Source organism: Aythya marila (assembly GCF_965140915.1).
Source record: "Aythya marila genome assembly, chromosome: 4".
Taxonomy (NCBI): domain Eukaryota; kingdom Metazoa; phylum Chordata; class Aves; order Anseriformes; family Anatidae; genus Aythya; species Aythya marila.
In genome coordinates this window covers 75,704,001-75,727,105 of record NC_139045.1, presented here as the reverse complement: position 1 = coordinate 75,727,105, position 23,105 = coordinate 75,704,001, and the positions used below count along the sequence as shown (strand labels likewise).

Below are 23,105 nucleotides of genomic sequence, written 5' to 3'. Positions count from 1 at the left end.
TTTGTAACGACATTGGAAGTTAAAATAACAATTTCAGCGAAGCCCTTCACTGACTGCCTGTAAGCACGAGCGGGACCAAACCCTTTCCAAAAGTCTCCTCAAAAGATTTTGCTCACGGGAGCACAGCACAAAGCCACCAGTGAGTTTTGACCAGACCTCCCGACCTTGTTGGCCATTCCCCTCACCAGCGTTCCCCTTTTTTCACCTCTTCTCTCCCCCAGTCACAGCTTTTGTCCCCAAAAGGTCTCAGCTGGAAATGAGGGGCTCCTGGACAGCACTGAACAGTGGGTCCCTGGTGGGTTTTCACCCTGCGTCCTCCACCTCCTGCCCCATCCCCATGCCCTACAGATGTTTGTTGTCAGCCAAAATCGTGGATGGCCTCAGGTGCCACAAACCTCTCCCCAGACACTTGCCTCCAGGAGACTCTCCTCTTCCCACTGCATTCAGATTATGTCCTCCTTTGCTTCCCTTTGGGACTCAGACTGTGATTAAGCCCCTTTTATTTCTGGGAATGTTTTCTCTCCACCAGGGACAAGGAAAATGCCTAAAATCTCACTGGTGCTGGAGCTAGTGGTGTTCCTCTCAACATTTCCAGGCTGGCAAACTAGCTGAGCCTCTGTTCCAGGGACGCGGTGCCAAGGTAGCACAGTGCCAAGGTAGCACACAGCTCCGAAACCTCGCTCTTAGGTTTGGCACGCTGCTTACCAACCAGAAAGCGAGCTCTGGATCTCAGCGGCATCCCTTGGAAGGCAGGGAGTTTTACTTCAGGTCAAATCCACCTGGAAATCAAGTCGTGCACCTTGGCTTGAGTGGAGCCCATCCGCCGGGATGCTCCTGGGGGGCTTCTGGCAGCTTGGCTGACGGCAATCCGACCTCGAGAGCTTCCCCTGGCTCACAGCCTGCCTCCCTCCCCACCGCCCCCACCAGACGGCAGCCTGGCAAAGGCAGCCACCGCCGTCGCTCGCTCCACACTTCCTTCGACCTTCCAGAGAGGCGCCCACTCCTCAAAAGCACAACCTGCAAAGCAACCTGGTAAGCAACATCTGCCCCTTCGTCCTTCCTACTTCAGCCCCTCCGACTTATCTGGACACCTTTAAAGCAGAAAGCCAAGCTGCCCACCCAAGCATGAGATCTTTCCCCATCACGGTTAGGAGAGGTCCCAGCCACGGTCCTTGTCTCATCCTTTCCACCACGGAGGGCAGGAGCTGGGAGAGGAGCAGGGCTGTGCAGAGCAGGGATGGAATGCCTCGAAGAGGGATCCAAGAGGGATTTCCCAGCACTGATCTGAACCAAATGCCAGCCAGAGCACTCGGGGAGTCTTTGCTCTGCACCTACGCATGAGGCAACATCTGCTTTCAACACAACGCGCCCATCTCACACTCAACCTGGAAGCCTTTTGCATGCAAAAAAAAAGAAAAGAAAAAAAAAAAAAGAAGAAGAAGAAAAAAGAAAAAAGAATTAAATTAAAAAAAAATACCACCCAGCAAATGAAACTCAAGATACCTTGGTGGCCGCTTGCTTGTGCTGGAGCTGCTTTGGGCAGGACCCCTCTCCCAGGTGGGCGGTGGGACGAGGCAAGCAGTTTGCAAGGAGCCTGCCGTTCACTCTCCTTCCTGCCGAGCTCTCCCATCGCCAAACAAAACCCAGACACGAGACAAACCATGCGGACGTTGGCTTATTTATAGAGATCACCTTTAATGTGAATGCCTCCCAAAAGGAGCAGCTCTGAGCGGGGCGGTTTCGCTGGGCACCCCAGTGCTTGGTGCTTGCAGCGCCGTGGCAGGTTGGGGGGCTGCACGCCTTGGAGGTTGGTGCCTACACCCTGAGGGAGAGCAAAGGCACCGAAATGCCCCCAAATGGGTGCCTCTGCATGGAGAGGGCGAGGGGTGGGGGGGGAACGGGACGGATGCACACAGGCTGTGTAGCAGCAGCAGGAAACTCAATGAGAAAAAAGAGGAGCCCCCCCCTGCCCCAGAGCCCATTTTGCAAAAACGCACTTGTCTGAGGCCTTGGAGAGACAGCTCGCCGTCTTCTCGGTCCTAGACAAGGCACCACAGGGTTTTTCGGTCCCGCAGCAGAGGCGAAACGGCAGCACCCCCCCCTCCCCAAACCTGCCCAGGGGATGGGGTGGGAATGGGCATCACTTGTCTGCCCCTCACCCAGGGAAGTCCCCAAAGCCCCAAAACAAAAAACACAACTGAACAAACAAACAAAAACAAAAAACAAAAAAACACTGTTATCACCAGCTAATTTAACACTGTTAAAAAAAAAAGCCCAGCGGCCACCCAAGAGCCGCCCTGGGCCACCAGACCTCTGGTTGCCGGCTGATTTCCAAAGCCTTTCCCACAGTCGGGGCTTTGCAGCGCTCCTCCTCGCAGCAGAAGTGTTTTATAGATATTTATATATATATATTTATAATATTTAGATACTGTGTATGGTCAGACAGTCCCAGTTCTACTCGGGATTTGCGACTCTCCCTTTTTCGAAGGAAGCGAGAGGCACGACGCCACCCCGACCTTCTCCACGCCCGGAGCAGAAGGGTTTTGGCAGCTTCACCGGTGGAGAAAGCAGTCCCGACCCGGAGGCTCCGTGAAACGAGCATCGTGGAGAAGCTTCTCGGTCCTCTCCCCTCCCTTCCTGTTCGTCCCCGTGTCCCCACCCCACCCCTCCGTCCCCAGCCGCCCGTCCCTCGCGGGCTCTACACCGTGGCCCCCAGCATTGCGTCTGTCCCCGTCAGGATCTCGTTCTGGTTGGAATCCAGTCCGAAGAATTTGACCTTGAGTCCGTCGACCGGGTGGACCACGGGCACCAGGGTGATTTTGGGGAAAGTCCTGGTGGCGAGCTCGAAGCGGCTGGTGCTGGCCAGCTCGATGGCCAGCGCCTTGAGGAAGAGCTTGGCCAGGTGCTTCCCCAGACAGGTCCGTACGCCCCCTCCGAAGGGGAGGTAGTGGAACCTGCCCTCCTTGTCTTCGCTGCGGCCCTGCCCGAAGCGGTCGGGATCGAAGGCGTCCACGTCCTTGAAGACGGGGGCGGTGTCGTGGGTGTCCCGGATGCTGTACATGACGCTCCAGCCCTTGGGGATTTGGAAACCCTGCAGGGAAGAGGGGAAGGGGAGAGAAAAAAGCAGAGCGGGTTAACCATGCTGCAAGAAGGGAGAGGGGACAGCGCAAAGCCGCTTTGGTCCCCAGAGCAAATGCTTTTCTCTGTTTTATTTGGGGTTATTAACTAAATTTATAAAAAAGCAGAGAGAGTAACACAAAGTGCTAGGAGATGGGAATGCTGGATTGATTAATCCCTGCCTCTATCCCAGCCCGTCGGATGAGCCATTCCAATTTATTTGCTTTGTGGTCGCTCACAGCAGCCACCTACCAGGAACCCGGCAGTGCCCGACTGCCCCGTGAGCCAGGCAGCCCAGAGGAGCCACACGCCCTTCACCACTTTGCTCCCACCCTGCCACCCAACGCTCACGTCAGGGCCTGGGTGGTGTGAAACGGGGAAGCTTTCTCATCCCCTGAGCACTTTAAAAGGCTTCTGACTCCAATCCTTGCATTAGCAGGATTTGTGGTGACAGCCAGGTCTCAGGCTTTTGTTGCGCTGGTGGGAAACTCCAGCCATCGCGGTGAGCAATGCGCCTGTCATCTGGCAGCCTGGAGGTGCCCTCTGCAGTAAACCTTTCCCTTGTCACACCCCAGCTCAGATTTTGGCCTCAAACATTGTCACGATTTGCTCTTTGAGGCGTCATGGCTGTCTCCTCTTTGACATCCTGAGTGCATCTCTTCCCCACCAGGGGCTGGATCCCTGCGTCCTCCCATGACTCTGCAACACTTCTACCCACCACCACCACCAGAATTGAATTTATCCTTCCTGGCTCTCATCTAAACAAGGCTTGGACAAGCTCTACACAAGACACAGAGGGCTTTTTGGGGAAGGTGACAGTGCAGCAGCACCCCACCGCCACACCAGTACTCACATCCAGCTCGAAGGTTTGCAGCACCGTCCGGTACCCCCCCGAGATGGGGGTGAAGAGGCGAAGCACCTCCTTGATGACGCAGTCCAGGTAGTGCAGGCTGTTGATGTTGTCGAGCCGCAGGGAGCCCTCGCAGATGCAGCCGTTGTGGAGGATGCCCTTGCTGCGCAGCTCCTCCCGCAGCTTCTCCAGCACCCGCGGGTGTTTGAGGAGCTGCATGATCAGAGAGGTGCTGGCGCTGGCGGTGGTGGCGTAGGCGGCAAAGATGAGCTCCAGGGTGCCGTCCTGAAAGGCAGGAGGAAAGCTGGGGTGAGACACAGAAGGGACAGACAGATGGATGGACCGACAGCAGGGGCTAGGCACAGGGCTGTAGCAGCCTGGCTTGGGGCACTTCTTTCCCCTCCGTCTCAAGGCGTGCAGCTCCAGGGGATAAAGAGGCATTTCCCCCTTTTTTAACTCTGCGTGGGGATGTTCTGCTGCTGCTGACAGCAGAAGGAGGGCAGGATCGCTCCCACACCTGGGATGTTCTCCCTGCCCCATTCAGGTGATGCTGCAGGGGTCCCCCCCAACACCCCACAGCTCTCCAGCCCGACCTCACTGTGATGTCCCTCCTGGTGCAGGCACAGTCCTGCTGCCCAATTTCTCCTGCACTCAGGGGAAACAAGGAACCTCCCTATTAAAAGGGAGACATGGGTGGCTAGTGTGAAAGGCTGGACACACCACAGGGAGCTTTCCAAAGAGTCTTGGAGGATGCAGAGTGACAGACAGGAGAAAAGCTCCCAGGGATGGGTGTTGATGGATCAAGTCATGCCACGAGCCTGCTGCAATTAATAACCTGCCAAGGGTTCATACACCCCACAGAGGAGACACCTAAAAACTGCACAGGCAGGGGTGAGAGTCTGCTCAGGGCTGAAAGCCTCAGCAAGCTTGCACGGTCTTTTGATATCCCGTGAAAATGTTTTTAAGCAAGGACTGAGTGTGATGAATACACCCCGAAGGAAAGCAACTGGCTTGTTGGCACTGTGCTCCACCAGGCCAAGGTTCACCTGCAGCTCCAGCAACACTCTGTGGACCCCCAGATCTGACCGACCACCTCAGGTCTGCCCCCAAGAAATCCACCCTGCTCCAGCCCATGCTCTGCTGCGCAGGGAGCCCAAGCCCTGAGGACAAGGGGTCGCGGGGAGGACCTTTACCTTCAGCTCCTGCATGGTGAGCTCCTTGCCATGCTCTTTGCCGCTCTCTATCAGGATGTCCAGAGCATCAGCATAGTCCTTGCCCTGTGTGTTCTGCAGTTTCTCCTGGATGGCTTTCTCCAGCCCTTTCTGCAGCGTTTCACGTGCCCGGATGCCCTGGGGAGCAGGAATCCACCAGATTACACAGGGCACAGCACTACAACCACCATCCCTCCTGCCCTGGGGCTGCCCAGCATCCCCAGCAGCTTGAAACTTGCTCAGGAGGACACAACTATGGAATCCAACTGCACTTGCAGGTGCTCAAAGAGAATTATAAAAATGCTGGAGTCACTCCCTGGCCAGGAGGAGCAAACCTCAGGTGTGCACGATTACAGGCGAGGGTAATCGGCACCTAGGCGCGAATGGTAGGTGGGATGTGGGAGCTCCAGTGCTGCACCAGTTCACAGGCCTCCCCCTCTCCCCGGGATATACAGAAATCCCTGGGAAAACTGTTTCTCAGGGGAAAGTCAGTTCATCCAAAAGAATCCTATTCCCAAGAGTGAAATGGGTTTCCCAAGCAATTTTATTGCTGGGCCTCACACTAAAGCAGTTGGCATGGGAGTGCAGCCCCACTGAGCTAGCTTGGGGCTGCCAACGATTCACATGGTTAAGTAACAATAACAGAATTTGCAGTGATAGCCACCAAAATAATTAAAAAAAAAAAAATCTATTACCAAAATTCCTGATGAAATACAACTATATTTTGTTGCGTTTTCACTTTGCATCTTCCATACAAGAACTGGAACAGTTCTTAGAATCAGGAGGGCTGCTGGCCTGTCTGGCCCTGCAGACAGGCAGTGCATTGGTAGGAGAAGGGTCCCACAAAATAAAATTAAAATGAAAATAAAAATGAAAATAAAATAAAAATAAAAATAAAAATAAAAATAAAAATAAAAATAAAAATAAAAATAAAAATAAAAATAAAAATAAAAATAAAAATAAATAAAAATAAGCAAAGTGCTGTTGCAAGGAAAAATCACCCATTAAATCTGAGCAGATGCTGACTGTATTCTCCATTGCACTAAACCAAGGAGCTAAACCTAGCGCTCTGAAAGCCTATTAATGTGTCTCCCTCTCTACTCAACCAAAATAGGACTTTTTATCCCAAAATGGACCTGATTCTAGATGTCAGAGTGGGAGAAGACATCCCACCAAGAACATGCAGAGAGGTAGGGATTAGCCACCGCCTTCCCAACCCCAGATTGGGGTTATCGGCTGGTGGAAGCCCCAGCCCAGATCTCTTACCCTCCTGTAGCCACTGAAGGGCAGGTCCATGGGCAAGGAGAAGACGTTCTCCACAAACTGCTGGTAGACCTCGAAGAGGCGGCTGAGCTCCTCGTCGGGGATGCGGAAGCCCAGCAGGACGCGGATGGCCATGCGGAAGGTGAGCTTCTGGGTCTCGTGGTAGACGTTGATGGACTCGGGGTTGCTGCTCCAGGCCCGGAGGGTGTCTTTGATCACCAGCTGGATCTTGGGCAGATAGCTCTCCAGGGCCTCGTGGCTGAAGATTTTGGAGAAAACCTATTGAAAGAGAGTGAGAGAGATTTCTACGCAGCCCCAACAATCTTTGCATTCTCCACTAACCCGCTTCTGCTCACCAAAATGAACATCACAAATCTCCTACACTGAGCAGAAGGCTTGTCACCATCCAGAATTCATCATCCAGAGTGACCAATTTCCAAAATCACTGCCAAAAAGGGCTGATGGAGAGCCATCAGCTGAGGGAGCCTCCCCAGGCCGACCCCACCACAGCCACCCCAGAGGACTGGTGATATTGTGGTGTCCCCAAGCCCCTCTCCAGCAGCTAACTGGAGATGGAGGGAAACAATTCACTTCGTGCACGGCAGGGTGGATGGAACCAGCTTTCCTGTGGCTCCATGTGTCCTGCTTCCCACCTGCATTCATCCCACCAGCTGGGTGCTAATAACACAGCTCTTCCGTGGGGCTTCTCTGATGTCTAATAGCCTGGTTGTGCACGAACACACACACAAGCTTTTCTCTCAGTGGGAAGCACTGGGAGTTTCTCTCTCCTAACAACCAACCGTTTTAAATATATACAAAAAAAAAAAATGGTAAAATAATTAGTTCAAGGCCTTTAGGCTCTCTGCAAAATCTGGCTGAACTCAGAGGTTCAAGTGCTATTGGGAAAAAGAGGCACACACGCATGCAGACGCTGAGATCGCACACATCTCATTTCCTTGGGAAACCGGGCTAAAAACCTGATGTCAGCAGACACTATTAATTTAAGTTCTGCAAGTAAACACTGCGCAGGAGTGGGCCTCCCCAGGTCCCCGATGCTAACGGCTCCTTACTCCAATTTGGGACTGAGCCCGCGTGTTGCACGAGGAGCTCAGAAATGCCAGGAATGTCCCTTGGCCTCCCCCCGGCACAGCCCACAGCACGCGCTTTCATTCGGCATCCCCGCCGCATCCCTCCCAGAGTGCACCGGAGGAAAAAAGTGCTGTTTGTTTATTTTTTATTAACCTCCACACACGGCGGCATGCACACATGCACCGCCACATGCCAGGCCTCCGGGAAAATCAAATTAAAGCAGGCTCCCACGGAGGGAGCTGCAAGCCTCCACCGGAGGCTGGTTGCTTGAGGGAGGCTGCAAAGTTATCAGAATGACAAGAAAAGGAGAGAAATCAAAGCCACCCCCTCTTTTGACGAGAGTCGAATGTACCGGAGCTGTAAATGTGGGAATTTCCTCTGCAGTCAGCACTCGAAGGGAAAGGTAACATTTTCCTGGCGGCGACCCTTCATTGCTAATGCACATCGTTCGCCGGGAGTTTGTTTGGTGAAATAACACCTCTGTCCCCTTGCAGCCCGGGTGGGAGGCTCGACAAAAGCTGCTTCATAACGCGCCGCACGCGGGCTGAGCCCCGAGTAAAACTCATCACACCACACACGGCAGGGCAGAGCTTGGCGTGGAAATCAGTGTGCAAGCAGGGTGCTAGGAGGAGGGCTGTGAGAGAGGGAGAAGATGCACAAAGACTGACAGACATGCTCACAGACAGACAGACAGCCCCAGGTGTCTACAGAGAGCTGAGGAATGAATGAACGGAGCAGGAGAATGAATGAACGGCAGGGCTAGGGTGAGGGTGCGAGATGATGCGGCTGCTGCTCTCCGTGCCTCTCTGCAATTCACTGGCTATTTTTAAGCCCTGAAAGGACAGCAATGCTCAGGCAGACCAGCTCGGGTGTGTGCAAGGGGGTGGGAAAGAAGCTGCTTGGAGAAGAAGAGGTTGGAGCCCTGCTTGGGGCCAGCGTTCCTGATGGAGGTGGCACCTGGGGCTCCCAACCTCGGGCAAACCCCGGCCTCAGCTGGACATTGCTGCCCGACATCTCTCCCATGAGGGATGAGGACCCCTCCTGCTCCCCACACAAAGCCCAGCATCTACAGAAACACCTCTGGTCCTGCTATGCAAAAAAACAACCCCACAGTGCAGAGAACCAGCCCGGGGCTGGATCCACACCTTGTGGCCAAGCTGGACTCAGGACGAGCGCACCCGTCCCGAGGAGCGATGCTCAGCAAAGGCACAAGGGAGAGAACGACCCACCCTGGAGGTCAACCACCTGGAAATAGGGAATATTTTGCACTTGGGGCGGGGATTTGGTCTTTTTTTGCCCTTTTTTGAGCTGTCCTTTTGCTGTTGGGCTCCTCCAGCCCCCTCCGGCTGCAAAGCCGGCGTCACGGGTCCCGGCCGCTCGCCGCCGCTGCGCTCCACGCCGCCTAATCCCAGATGTCAGCGGATCCTTCCCCAGCCAGACACAAGTCTGGATCCCCTTCCAGTCACCTCCAGTTCAACCCTGCATCTTTCCAGTTGATTAAAAAGGAGGAAAAGGCAGCCAACTTTCCCTGACAGACCTCGGCGCGTTTCTAGCCTAAAATCCCTGCGCCCTCTAGTGAAGCGCAGCTGAGGAGCATCTTTGCACAAAAAAAGTTGATCCCGAGCAGCCCGGAGGCAAAAACAGCTTTAAGGGGATGCCCCTTACAGGGGGGGTCCGGTAGCAGCCATGGGGCCGCCAGCCAGGGCTTTGGGGTGGCTGCTGGGAAGAGCCCTCATCTCTCCAAGTTTTTGGTGTGTCCTAAAAAAAGCCAGCTCTGGGGATTTGCTCTGTGGATCTCACACCCGCACGTGCTCGCCTACCCCCTGCCCGGGGAGACCCCCACCACCCAGTTGGAAACTTCCGAATCCGCCTCACAGTGGAAACAGGATATTTAAAGATTTATGGGTTTCCTAAGGCAGAAAATTCCTTCCCGGTGTCTCAGCTCCGGGATCCCCCGCAGAGGTCCAGCTCTGCGTGACAGTGAGCAGCCCCCAGTCGCAGACGGGGTGTACCCCAGCCCCATCCTTAACACTCAACAAAGAGGAGAGGACATTCAAGTAAAGCACCTTCAGCTTCAACCCACAGCATTTTTATGCTTAGAAAAAGCTTCATTTGGTAGCTGGGATGCAGTGTAATTATCAGGGATGATGTTTTCCATCATTTTACCCCTCCTTGGTGCCAGCCAAACTTCCCCCTCCAAGCACAAGTTTCATCCCCTGCTTTTCACCACAGTGATCTGTGGGTTCCCAGCTCTCCAGCACAGACAGAGGGAGCAGAATTTTTCCTTTTCACCCTCCAGGAGGAGAAGCTGGAATCAGACACCCATGCTTCATCCAGCTCAGAGCTGCTGGCCTGACAAAACGAAGGCACGGTCAGAATGGAGACATTTTCACAAAACAATTTGGCATCAGCAGTACGTGTCAGGGAAGCATCCAAGGCAGCATCCCGACCTGGAGATGTGCTGTTGCTTCCTACATCCCAAAGGCCAGGGGGTGTTTGTCCCAGCCCTGTCCTGTCACCACCTTGTAAAGGATGTCTGCCTCTCTCTGCCAGGCGTGGAGCCCACTGCCGTGCTCCAGTGGGCTCATAAAGCAGGATGTTTTTGGAGAGGGATGAGAAGACTTGTGGGCAAGAGGCTGTCCTGGTGCTGGGAGCATGAGAGAAGGGAAAATGCAGCAAAAGAGCTGTGGGAATGTGCCACTGAGCCAAGCTACTGCCAAGAGGAGAGGACCTCCGCTGCCCTGACGCACTGCTGCTGGTGAAAGCTGGTCCTCTGGAAGGTGAAGCACCTCTGCTTGTGCTGGGACTGAAATGAGGTCTTGTGGTATCTCCCCATGGCATGCTCTGCCACCATCCTCCACCACGGGAGGAATCCAGGTCCCTTTAGAGGGAAAAGCCAGGAGATTCTGCTCCCCAAAAAAGGAGCAGCGCTGGATGCGCAGAGCAAAGCACAGCACATTGCAAAGCGAGGAGCGTGGATGTGGGTGAGCTGAAGGCAGCAATCCCTCCCCAGGAGAAACACAAGAGCCCCATGCATTCTGCTGGGCCATGCCACTGGTGGCCAGGCTGCAAGAGCAAGGCACGGAGCAGAGCAGGGGCCGTTTCACCAGGCTTGGCCCAGCTGGAAAAAAAAAAAAAAAAAAAAAAAAAAAAGTGGAGTAGAAGAAACTGCTTTGCAATGAGCAGTTTCACTGATATTCAAATGACTCACAAAAAAAAAGAAAAAAAAAAAAAAAAGTACTAAAAAGAAAACCAGAGATCATCTCAGCATCTTTGGGGCAAGTTACGATGATTGTGCACCTTTCAGGATTACTCATAGCCCCAATTTTTACTTTTTTTTTTTTTTTTCCTTTTCTTTTTTAAGCACTTGGGGTTGTGAGAAACTCTAGAATTTTGTCTTCCTGTTCCAATTCAAACTAAAACCAAACAGCCCAAGCACACCAGCTCCCTGTAGCATGAAACCTCCATGTCCAAGCAGTTCTAGAAACACTTTGCTTGGCATGGGAGGATTTGCTTTCCAACCCTTTAACAGGGTAATGGGGTAAAGGGATGGCAATGCAAAGGGGAGAGGAGGAAAGAAGCGGGACACCCTACATCTGTCTCAGCATCCCATCTGCAAAACTGTCTCCAAAAAAAAAATAATCCAGCACCAGCAAAGTGCAACCTGTTACATTCAGCAATTTAGGTTGCTTGGCCCTCTCCATGGGGTCACCCAAACACTCTGTGGTTCTTCAGCATCTCTGTGCCTGAAACCTGCTGAAACGCTGCTCCCCATCCCTCCCATTTACTCATGGGCAACCAGCACAGTGGGGGACTGCAAAATTCGCCTTACATATTGTCAAGTGGGAAATCAAACACAGGGAGTGCCCTTGGACCTGGAAGAGGCATCACCTGGCCCAGAAGAGGTCCAGTGCTGCTGGTGGCTGGAGCCAAGGGGATGTAGCATCCCCTGAGCCCACCGGGCAGGTGATGGCATGGTCAGGGCAGCCACCCCCCAGCAGCAGATGACCAGAAAGAGCTGAGATGGGCTGCGGACAACATGCTGCACCCCAAATCTGTGGCATGGAGGTGAGAGCTCACCCAGAGCTAAAGAAAAGGAGAGCAGCTCGCTTGGCATCAGGGATGGTGCCCTGCCACCATGGCAGAGCCAGTGGAGGAGAGGTATTAGGAGACAAGTCCCCTTTTTGGTGACTTTTCCTGAAGCATGGAGGGCAGAGCGAAGGGAAGGGATCCTCACACACTTCAGAAACCTGCAGGTTGGACTTGGTAAACCATCTTTGAGAGCCCTTCCCAGAAGTGCTGAGACCTTGGTCCTGCCACGTGTTACATGGCAGAGCAAGGGGATGGGAGGGAAACACCTGCCCCAAAACACAGCCTGCTCCATCCCAAAGGGGAATAAATACACCTTTCTTGTGCATGCACTGTCTTGGCAGAAATGGAAGAAGACCTTGGAAAAGTGCTTCCACACAGCAGGAAAATCTCAGCAGCTCTGCCACCAAAATCCTGAGGAAGGTCTTGCATCGGATGGGGATGGGCATGCCTCAAATGGTGCTGAGGAGTTCCTGTGTGTGAAGATGTGAGCTCCTGCAGACTACCAGTGAGCACCCCTCTGGCTTTAAACTAAGCCCAAAGAAGAGATGACAAAGCCTGAGGTGACCCAAGGCCACCAGGCGTAATTAAGGAGAGGAAAGATGAAGAGCAAGCTGATATATTTGGTGACAGAAGTGCCACCTGGGAAGTAAAGAGCATCATTAAACCAACACAAAGCCCTCTGACCCCAGAGGGATGAGCTGGATATTACAGACCCCAATTGCCCGAGCTGCCTGGCTGGACATACCATGGTGAGGCAGAAAACCAAAACTACTCAAAGACAGCACAGGATGGATCCTGAACCTGAAAAGCTCTCCCCCATCTCCAGGACGCACTCCTGGCATCCTCCGGTGCTGCCCAGAGCAGCCCAAGGAGGGATTTTTTCCCCTCCATGCCTCAGAGGACATCCCACAGCTCCCACCCCAGGGGATGTGGATGGTCAGAGCCCCACGAGGGGCTCAGCCCGTGGGGTAAGGGCAGATCCAGGGCTGCCACCGTGCTCAGGCGCTGCTCAACCCAAAGCAGGGCCCGAGCACGCGGGGTGTTTTGGGGTGGGCGGCGCTCTGAAAACCCAAAAACCTCATACTTCAGCCAGGAGCACCTGCGCTTTGCTTTTTTTTTTAATCCATTGGAATTACTCTGGATTTACACCGCCGTAGATGACAGCACTATTTGGTCTAAAGTCAATGAGCCAGCCTCGCCAGCAAATTCTTCCCCAAGACCGCGAGCGGGAGCCCTCCTACATCAATGGGAGCCTTTTTTTTCTCCAGCTCCGGTGGCTTTTGCCCGTGGGTTAAAGCAGCCTGGGAAGGGCTAAAGGGGCCTGGTGCATGGCAGCTGGAGCCCAGCCCGCCTGAGCTGACCCGACACGATCCGGGAGGGGGCTCAGCTGGAAGGCGATGGCTCCTTCCCTACAATTCCTGCTGAGGAGGATGGAAATGCCAAAAAAAAATATTAAATTCACTGAGCAGCCTGGGTCGGGGCGTTTGGCGGTGGGGAAGGTTCGGTCCTGCCGCCTCCCATCCCTCCTTCCTCCTCCCGCCCCTCTCCCCCGTCTGCCTCCTTCCCTCCCTCCCTCCCTCCCTCCCTCCCCCCAGTCCTGCCCACAGCAGCTGGTTTATATTTGGTTGTAAATTTATGGCCCCTTTTGTGTTCTTAATCCTCTTGCAAACTATATTAAAGCCTCAGACCTTTCTACTTGGTGCTAATAAGCTCAACACTTGTATGCCTCCGAGGCAGAACATTAATTGTGGTGTGTTAATGAATGATGTAGTTTTGGACAGTGAGACAAAACAGGCCGTTTCTCTGCACCACTGTCTGCTTCCTCCTCGAGTCTCCGGGTCTAGGATGTCTACCCAGCCCACGGACTGCTTTTATTTTATTCTTTCTTTTCCTTTTTTTAAGCCAGCTGTGCCTATTTTGGGATTACTATGCTGGAACAGAGCACGGGCCCTGCAAGTCCAGTGCTCTCTTGCCAGGGCTGGATGCTTCCAAGGAAAAGTCACTGTCCCACCTTTCCCTGCACCAGAGCACACTGGCACCGCTTATCCCACACCAAAAAACTCCTTCCTGGCCCCGGGCACTGCTCGGTTCAGACCCTAAAGCTCAGGGTGAGGCATCCTGGCCATTTCCAGCTCCCATTCCCTTCTGTACACAGACACCGGGCTCCCTCGTGGGCAGCAGCACGGCAGCCTTTGCTCTCTGTTTGCTGAACTTCAGCTTCCCACTGCCCTTAAATCCCATAAAACCAGAGCCCACGCTATCCCTGCACAGGTTTGCTTTGCCTTCGTTACAGGTCGTATTGACCCAGGGGTTGACACTTCCAAAACACACAGGGGGTAAATCCGGAGCGACTGCACTGATTTCGCTGGGTTTCATGGGTATAAATGGGAACTAAGGGGGTGAAAAAAAAAAATTTTTAAATCTAGGGAGGGATGTGAAGTGGACTCAATGTGAACAGCCAGATGGGGACAGAGACTCAGCGTGAACAGCCAGACATCCCCATCCATGGCTGTGCCTCCGAAACGAGAGCGGGATGGGGAGAGCCCCGAGACAGGCGCTGTCCCAGGACCCCTCCTCAATGAGTTCTTGTAGGAGAGCAAGAGCCTCCCTCCCTCAGGACACAAAATGTGTCTGACACCTCCAACCCTCAGGGATGATGTGTGTCCATCACCCCAAGGAGATGGAAAGGGTTCTGCCACCACAAAGCCAAGGCAAAGCCATGGCCATGCTCATCCAGGCAGGAAAGAAATTTTTCTGCTCCTGCCAGTCACCTCCAGGTGATCTGGGGACAAAAAGGCCAGGACAAAGGAATGAGCTCCCTCCAGATACTTCTCCAACCTCGACATGAGCTCTGTGGCCCCCTGGCAGTAACAACCTTGCAGTAGGCATCTATCTCAGGAGGTTGAGGAGTTTTCCTCCCACCCCAAAGGCTGTCACGGCCCTGGGCAAAGCTGGCTTTGTACCTGAGACCTCTTCTCCAACAAAGCTCGGGGAGTTCCAAAAGGAAAATTTCTTCTATTTGTACAAATTTTGACGGTTTCCTGCAGGGGAGCTTTAATAAAGAGGGGATGGGAAAGCAGAGCTGCCATGGGGATTGTCTTCTTAATGTGACCTCATTCCTCCTAAGCATCTTCCAGGAGAGAAACTCAGAGCCCTGTAACACCTTTGGGATTAAAGCCTCTGACAGCCAGGGATGGAGAAGGATATTCACCCACTTTATGCAGGGTGATGTTGAATCCTCATAAGATCCTGAAGAAAAATTGAGAGAGGGAAACAGCAAACCCGAGAGAAGAGCTCCAGAGACCGAGTCGTCCACCCCAGCCCTGATCCCATCACCATCATGGGCAACTACTGCAGATCCACCAGCAACGGCTGCAACTTGCTGGTGCTAAAAACACAGAGAAAAGCTAAAACTTTGCGGAAACCTATGCACGGCCAGCAAAGCAGCTGATTTCTGCAGCAAGCTGCAAGAACGTGCTGGGTTTAAAGCTCTTACTGGAGCTTGTCTGCTGTCTGAGTGGCAATCTGCCCCACCAAGAGACCACAGCTTGATTGCCAGGGAACAACGAAGGAGCATTTGCCAGTGCTGGTGTAAATAAGTGCAGCTCCACTGGCTTATAGGAAGATGATGAGGACTCATTTCAGGTGGTGACCATGCAGTGCTTGGTGGGACAAGAGCTGGAGATGACCCAAATGCTTTGGGTCTTGGAAGAGGGTGAGCACATGGGGCTTCATGCTCCTTTTCCTCCTGCCAGCTGGCACCCAATGCCACAGGCAGCCTTGTGGGAAATGATAGCTCATGGCAACTTCTGGCAGGACCAGAGAATGAGAAAGTGGTTAAGAGTGAGCAAAGAGTTGAGCTGAGAGGTGGGGGGAAAAGAAAAAGAAAAGCCCCACAAGGTTTAAACTGAGTTATCAACAACCCCACAGGTTTCCCAGGAGCTACTGCTGTTCTTCCCCATGGAGCTTTCAGGCTGCTCTGAATCTTTTAACCTTTTCTATTAATACTAGCACCCTTGCTAAGAAAGTTGGTGATATCTGTGAAAAATGCCATCTTCTGCCAATGTCTTTTTGCTTGGCTTCCCAGCAGGGAGGTACAGAGCAGGTACCTAAGAGAAAAACTTCTACGTGGAAGGAGAAAACTTAAATCTCAGTCTAGTGCTTCTTCCTCATGCATCTCACAGTCAGGATGGGGAGAGTTAAAAGTCAATGCCATTTAACAGCAACAAAAGCTCAGGGCTGACAAACTCAAAAGGCACTGCTAATTTCTGCCCGTAGAAGGCACCTGGCCTGGAAAAAACCTTTAATCTGGTCATCGCAATCTCGCCAGGAACAGAATGATCTATTGCTTCACATCAGAAGCAGGTTCACCTTATCTCTGCATGTGCAACTCACCCAGCCCAGGGCGAGGGATGATTTGCACAGAGGAAAATGCAATTCCAGCCAACAGGCTCCGTGAGCACCCTTGGGTGCGTGACCCACAGGATGCTCAGCCCCTCGAGAACAGTAATTAAACAGTAATTAAAAGACCGAGTGAAGGAATCAGAATAATCAGCTGTATTCAAAGGAAAGCGGGCCAGCCAGCTGAGCCCATCGTACCCAAACCCTGATGAAATAGAAAGCTAAGAGTCTGCTTAGCCCCACAGCATCCCCAGCCCTGCTCATCTTGCTCTCCACTACACCAGAGCCCAGAGCAAGGTGAGGGGTGCAGGCAGGAGCTCTTGTGGTCCATAAGCATCCGAGGCCATGGCTCGGTTGCATCAGAGCCTTGATCCAACAACAGGGCATCCCAGGACAGCGGGCTGTACCTGTTCTCAGGAATCTTTAGCCATCCCTGAGGCAGGAATTAGGATCTTGGCCAGCTCGGGATCATACGCAATGCTAAAAATTGGGAAGGCAAAAGAGTTTTGAGGAGAATGGAGATCCAGACCAGCCTTGGGCTCAAAAACACAGGGAGTATTTGGGTCTGGGATTCACAGCCTAGCATATAAGTGAGACAGGTACTGAGGGAGAGAGGCTGTCCCCTGGCTATGCCACTGGTATTGCTCCTTTCTGGTGCCAGCGCTCCCCAGCTGTGCTGTGGTGCAAATTACGAGCCCATCAGGATACCACAGAGGTCAGGCCTCCCTTTTCCATGACCTCGTTCCCGTAACCCACGCTCTCCTCTCCTCTCCTCTCCCAGCATCTTTTCCTGAGGTTTGAATTCTGCGGGTTTTATTGAGGGCATCTCAAGCAAAGGCCTGAGCTACCCACTCCTCAGCAGAGAAAAACTGTTTTTTTTGCCAAACGAGATAAAGGAAGCAGCGGAGGAGAGTGGAGACACCTTCACATCACTGTCTGCTGCCACTGAACCCTCTCGTAATAGCAAACAGGAGCCAGAGCTGCAGCTTCACCCCTGCCTTCCCCTGCTGCCGGAGGAAAACCGTCCCTGTCCCTGCACCTCTCCTTCCCCTGGACACGCTCCGTGATGGGACAGCCCATGCACAACCTTTCACGGCAGGGATGGGAAAGATTCCTCCCTCCTTAAGACAAAAAGGAGCAGCCCATGCAGCCAGCGGTGCAATTGCAGGCACCGAGCTCACCCCAATCCCAAGCAGGGACCAGCAGCACGGTCCTGGTGGCAATGTTCAGGCTTTTCATTAAGAAATGTGACTCGTGGGAGTCAGACCAAGGTGGTTTTCTCATCCTAACCCCAGAAGGGAAGAGAAGCGATGGGGTTCGGTAGGGATTTCAGAGAAATGCATGCACCAGGATAGGGAATCCTGCTGGAGCACAAAAAGGAAAGCAGAGTTTGCCTCGGGACAAGCCCTGGGGCAGCCCCTTGGTGCTGGGTACCACCCTTAATCCCACCTGGGGGCGATGCTTTTGGGGAGCAGGGAGATGCTTTCCCTTCACCGCCCCCCAAATTAACCCCCCGCCCTGACCCAGCAGGGCAAGAAGCAGGGATGTGAAGCCCATGCCACCATCACCCATGCCACCACGCCAGCACGCCCTGCCTGTCACCTCTGCCACCGCCTTTGCCTGGGGGATTTTTGCCTGGGGGGGTCCCTAAGGTCAATCCCCGACACCTGAGGACACTTCACTGCCCCCTGAAACCAGGCTACAGCAAGCAGGACCCCAACGGGGGCTCCCCACAGCCCCCTCTGGTGCAGCCAGGACGTGGGGGGGGCGCTCTGCTTTGCCCCCTCTCTCCGATGCCCCCCCCCCGCCTTCCTGCATCTCCCTTTTAAGACCTCTGCGGGGCCGCTCCCGACCTCCAGCCCACGGCAGCCCCAGCCACGCGTGTCCACAGCCACGGGTGGGCAGCGGGGGGGGCAGAGACAGCCCTCGGGAACGCCCCGTGTGCCCCCCCCCCGGCTCCCTCCCACCGTCCCATCGCCCTTTTAAATTCCTCAAAGGCTCCGAGCACGGACACGGGTGGGGGGGGGGACGGGATGAGGAGGAGGGGGGCACCCACGCGGGACCGCCCACGCAGGGGGGACCAGGGGGGGGGCGTAAAGGGAGGGGAGGGGAAGCAGGGGAGGGAGAGGAGGAGGGGAAAAGAGGGAAAGGGAGGGGATAAACGGGGGTCCCCCCGCTCCCCGCGCCCCCCACGCGCGGCGCGCCCGGTCTCGCGTGGGCTCCTCACCTTCCTCTTGTGCCGGTGGATGTCGCCGATGGAGTTGGCCACGGTGTTGGGCCCCAGCAGCATGCGGGTGCTGCGCGGCCACTCGGTGCTCACCAGGTGGTGCTCCCCCATCAGGATCTTCCGCACGTTCTCCGCGCCCGTCACCCGCACCAGCGGCCGCCCCAGCAAGTGCGTCTTGAACACGTTCCCGTACTTCTCCCGTCGCGAAGACTGGAAGCAGGAGCCCTGCCGGGGGGGAGCACGGGGAGGGGGCCCCGAGAGGCCGGTGTCACCGCACGGCCCCCTTCTCCCCCCCACGCGTGGGGATCCCCCCCCCAATTCCGCGTCCCCGCATCCCCCTGCGAGCAGCATCGCTCCCGGAGCAGCTCCGCGGGGATTTCGGATTTTTTTTTTTTTTCCCCTGGTTTTTGGAAGCGGAGACCCGGCGAGCAGCCTGGGGAAGCGCCGAGGAGGGGGGAGCCGTGCCTGAAGGTCTGGGGGGGGGCAAAATGCGGGGGTCCCACCCGTGCACAGCCCCGCTGCCTCCGACGGGGCGCCCGGCGCTGCCCGCTCCTCCCGCCGGGGCCCTCCGCCCCCCGTCCGCCTCCCTTTTTTTTTTTACCTCCCCCGGCACTTTTAAAACTCTTTTTTTTTTTTTTTTTTCCTCACTTTTTTTTTTTTCCCTCTCTTTTTTTTTCTTCCCTCCTTTTTTTTTTTTTTCTCTTTTTTTTTCCCCTCGCTCAGACCGAATTTACTCGAGAGGCTGCGATTCGCCTAAGTAAATCTGCAGATTTCGGGCGGCTTTAATAACTTTCCCACATGCTCCGGGGGGGGCTTTTGTCGGCGAGGAGCCGGCCGGAGAGGCGGGGGGGGGGGGGGGGGGAACCCGGCTCGTGTCCCCCCCCCAAAAAACCCCGACCCGCGGGGAGAAGCGCTGCGAGCGATCGCGGGTTGCGAGTGCGTGTGTTTATTTTGAAACAAAAGCGCGGTTGTGAATTTCAGATGTTCAGGTGACCCTGTTTCTTGATCTGCGTAAATATAATTAAAGTCCTTTTTGTGGCATTAATAAAGAGTTATTTGTACACCATTTCCAGGGCAGCACAAAGAGGACCTTTATGTGGGAGAAGTTTCGAATGGAGTCCAATTTATACAAAATTTTGTATTTTTAGCCCTGGACTCTGTTTGGATGGAGCCTGTGGAAAAGCGAGAACCCTTTTCTGGTCCCCCTGTAAAAATCTGATAAATTTCTTTAAAAAATAAAGCCCTATTGAGAGCGTGCGGTTAACCCCTTCGGCGCCGCGCCCGGGGAAGGGGGGAACCGCTCGGGGTGCGGGGGCTCTCACCTCGGGGTTTCCCCCAGCTCCCAGCCGAGCCGAGCCGAGCCGGGCCGGGCCGGGCCGGGCCAGCCGCAGCCGCGCAGCCGGTGCCGGGCAGCGCTGCCCGGAGGAGCCGTGCCGGGGCCGTGCCGTCAATGAAACGCGACCTTGGGCGGCGAGAGCATCCCGGCGGAGGTTTGTTTGGCTCGGAGTGGGAAAGGCTCGGGCTAATTGTCCTCGGGGCTTCCCTCCCGGGAGGCTGCGAGCGGCGGGGTGCCCCCAGCCCAGCCCGCGGCTCCCCCCCGAGCGGGGCACCCCCGGCGGCCGCCAGCCTCCTCTCCTCCTCCTCCTCCTTCTCTCTCTCTCTCTCTCTCTTTTTTTTTTTTTCTCCCCTTTTTTTTGGCAGTCACCCTTCCTCAACGCGGTCCGAGGGGATCCCGCTCCGCCCGCCGCTGCTGCTCAGCACTTAGCGAGGTTAATCCCGGGTTAAGCTCCCGATTACCTCCGTGGGCTTCCCCCGGCACCGGACCCGAGCCGGGCGGGTCGGGAACCCGGCCGGGAGCAGCTCCCGGGGCCGCGGGACGAGCAGAGGGGAGGGGGCGCGACCGGGGGACCCCCGCACCGTGCCCGCAAACCCCCGGGGAAGCCAAATCCCCGCGTGCCGCCCCCGGGGTTTGGCTGATTTTCTTTTTTCATTTTGCTTGGATTCGGGCTGGGGGAAGAAAAAGGCTTTTTGGCAGCGCGGGGGAGACCCCCGAGCCTCCCCCCGCCGCCTCCCCGGCACCGCGCAGCCCCCGCCGGGGGAACCCCGGCGCGCCCCGGGCCGGGCAGCGCAGCGCGGAGCCCCGGGCGAGCTGAGCCGAGCCCAGCCGAGCCGAGCCGGGCTCCCTCGGTCCCCCCCAGCCCCATCTGCCTCCCCAGCTCGCCGGGAACCCGCCTGATGCAATCGCAGCCCGTGCAAAAGGAAAGAAAAAGGGAGGGAAAAAAAAAAAAAAAAGAAGAAGAAAAAAAAAAAAAAAGCAGCCGGTCCCAGCCCACCTTCCAGGGAGGGAAGGGAATCCTCCTTACCTGCAGGAGCCAGTGGAAGGTTTCTCCGATTAAAGGGAATCCCATAGAGCCTTTAGGGATTGGTAGCTTGCAGGTTTTGTCGCGGGTGGCAGCCCAGCGGAGCTGCCACAATTGTTGGGACACGGCCAGCAGCAAAGTCAGTGACACCAAGCACGCCGCGAGGGTAGCCAGTGCCGAGACGAGATCAAAACTTTCAAAAAGCATATTTGGAAGAAGGAGGAGGAGGAGGGTGGGGAGAGAAACAGCCCCTTGACAGGCACCACACTCGCACCCACACACACGCACGCACGAAAAGAGGGCGATTGCGGAGCGCACACTGACCCTGCCTGGGGGGTCCTGGGGCGGGGGGGCTGCGCTCGCCCCCCTCTCCGCCGGCAGGTTAGAAAAACAGCAGGAAAAAAGAAAAAAAAAAAAAAAAAAAAAGGAGGGAAAAAAAAAAGAAGGGCAAGGAAAAATTGAAAAGGGGCAAAAAAAAGCAGTTTCTCCTCTGTCCCTCTCTGAAAACTTTGTTCTTGTTTGGAATAAACTTGACAGAGTGACACAAGCGAAAAAAAAAAAGGGAAAAAAAAAAAAAAAAGAAAAACACACCAACACTGAAAGAGAGGAAAAAAGAAAAAGGCTACAGAAAAGCCCCCAAAAGAGGGGCGTGGGGGCACTGAGTAGCTAAAAACGCGAGAAAAAAAAAAAAAATTAAAAAGGAAAACCCCGGAGTGAAAAAAAAAAAAAAGACCCCCAAAAAGTCCAAATGCAGATGCTCTGGCTCTCGCTCGCTTTCAAGGCAAGCCACACACACCAGAAGGAGCAAAAAAAAAAAAAAAAAAATGAAAGAAAAAAAAAAGGAGCGAGATTTTAAAAAAATACTGAAAAAAAAATCTTAAAATAAGTCAGCAAAGACCTGGAGAGATGGAAGAATTAAATAGCTCTATATATGTATCTATACACAGGGAGCGAGACAGATCGGTTTATATCTCTATCTCCCTCCACATAAATATATCTCCATAAATATATATATAAATATATATGTGTATATATATATATATATAAATATATATATATATATATATATGCGCGCCGGTTATTTGTTAGCCCCAGACTTTTCACAAGACTCCTGGTTTAAGAGGAGGAGGCAGGGCTGCCTCGGTATAGCCCCTCGCGATGTGAGTTCGGGTAACAGAAAGTCAATGTGTGTTTATATAGAGGCGGGGAAGCCGGGCTGGGCTCGCCGCCAGCCCCGGCTGCTCCCCCGCACACCCACCCTCACTTCAGAGGGCTCCGGGGGAGGCGGGCCGAGCAGGGCGGACGCGGCGCTGGAGCGTGCGAGCCCTGGCCCGCCGCCCGCAGCACGGTCACGCCGAGCTCCTCGGCCTCCCTCCTCCTCCTCCTCCTCCTCCTCCTCCTCCTCTTCTCCTCCTTCGCCTCCTCCTCCTCCTTCTCCTCCAGCAGCCGCCGCCGCCGCCGCCGCCGCCGTCCGCACCTTCGGCCTGCGGAGAGACGAGCGCAGCGCGGCTCAGCCCGGAGCCCCCCCCCCAACCCCAAGGATTTTAGCCAGCCCCCCCCCCACCCCACAAGATGCTTAACCCCTAGTGAGGGCCTCCTCGCAAGCCCCTCAGCCCCAAATTTACCCCACCCCAAGATTTATCCCACCCCAAGATTTGTCCCCCCACTTACTGCGTCCCTCCTTGCAACCCCCTCACCCCGAAATTTACCCCACCCCAAGATTTGTCCCCCCCCCGACTTCAAGAGTCCCTCCTTGCAAGCCCCTCACCCCCAAATTTACCCCACCCCAAGGTTTACCCCACCCCAAGTTCCCCCCCTTAATGAGTCCCCCCCTAATGAAGTCCCCCTCCCTTAATGAGTCTCTCCTTGCAACCCCCTCACCCCAAGATTTACCCCTCAACCCCAAGATTTATCCCCCAAGATTTGCCCCCCCCCCACTTAATGAGTCCCTCTCTGCAATCCCCTCACCCCAAGATTTACCCCCCGACCCCAAGATTTATCCCCCAAGATTTGCCCCCCACACTTAATGAGGCTCTCCTTGCAACCCCCTTAACCCAAGATTTACCCTACCCCAAGATTTGCCCCCCCCCACCCTAGGATTTACCCCCCCAAGATTTGCTCCCCCAATTAATGAGTCTCTGCTTGCAATCCCCCCCTCCCCAAGACTTACCCCACCCCAAGATTTACCCCTTAGGGTGACTCACACCCCCCCTTGCAATATCACCCCAATGCCCGACTCCTGGTGGTCCCCCCCTGCTCCACCCCACAGTTAACCCCAATATTTCTCCCACGCAATGCCCCCCCCGGCGTAAAACCCTAATGATTTCCCCTTGCAAGGATCCCCCCTCCCAAGTCTTACCCCCCCAAGGATTTCCCCCTTCCAACCATCCCCCCAAAGCTCACCCCATAACAATCCCTCCAGCAATTTCCCCCCCTCGAGAACTCCCCCCCCCGGGACTTCCCCCTGGCAGTGATGCCCCCCAGGATTCACCCCC

At 54.8% G+C, this 23,105-nt stretch overlaps 1 protein-coding gene across 2 annotated transcripts; it reads right to left on the bottom strand.

Moving 5' to 3' along the window:
* Window positions 1-971: 971 nt before the first annotated feature.
* CYP26B1 (cytochrome P450 family 26 subfamily B member 1) lies at window positions 972-21,349 on the bottom strand. 2 transcript variants are annotated; one of them, XM_082760197.1, is made up of 6 exons: window positions 20,614-21,349; window positions 18,251-18,475; window positions 6,445-6,720; window positions 5,161-5,316; window positions 3,971-4,252; window positions 972-3,091 (listed from the first exon to the last, which is right to left on the bottom strand). In XM_082760197.1, exons 1-6 carry the CDS (start codon window positions 20,815-20,817, stop codon window positions 2,699-2,701), a joined length of 1,536 nt encoding a protein of 511 aa, XP_082616323.1. In that variant the 5' UTR covers window positions 20,818-21,349; the 3' UTR covers window positions 972-2,698. The 2 variants fall into 2 exon arrangements, with proteins under 2 accessions (XP_082616323.1, XP_082616324.1); XM_082760198.1 differs by lacking the exon at window positions 5,161-5,316.
* Between the last annotated feature and the right edge of the window lie 1,756 nt (window positions 21,350-23,105).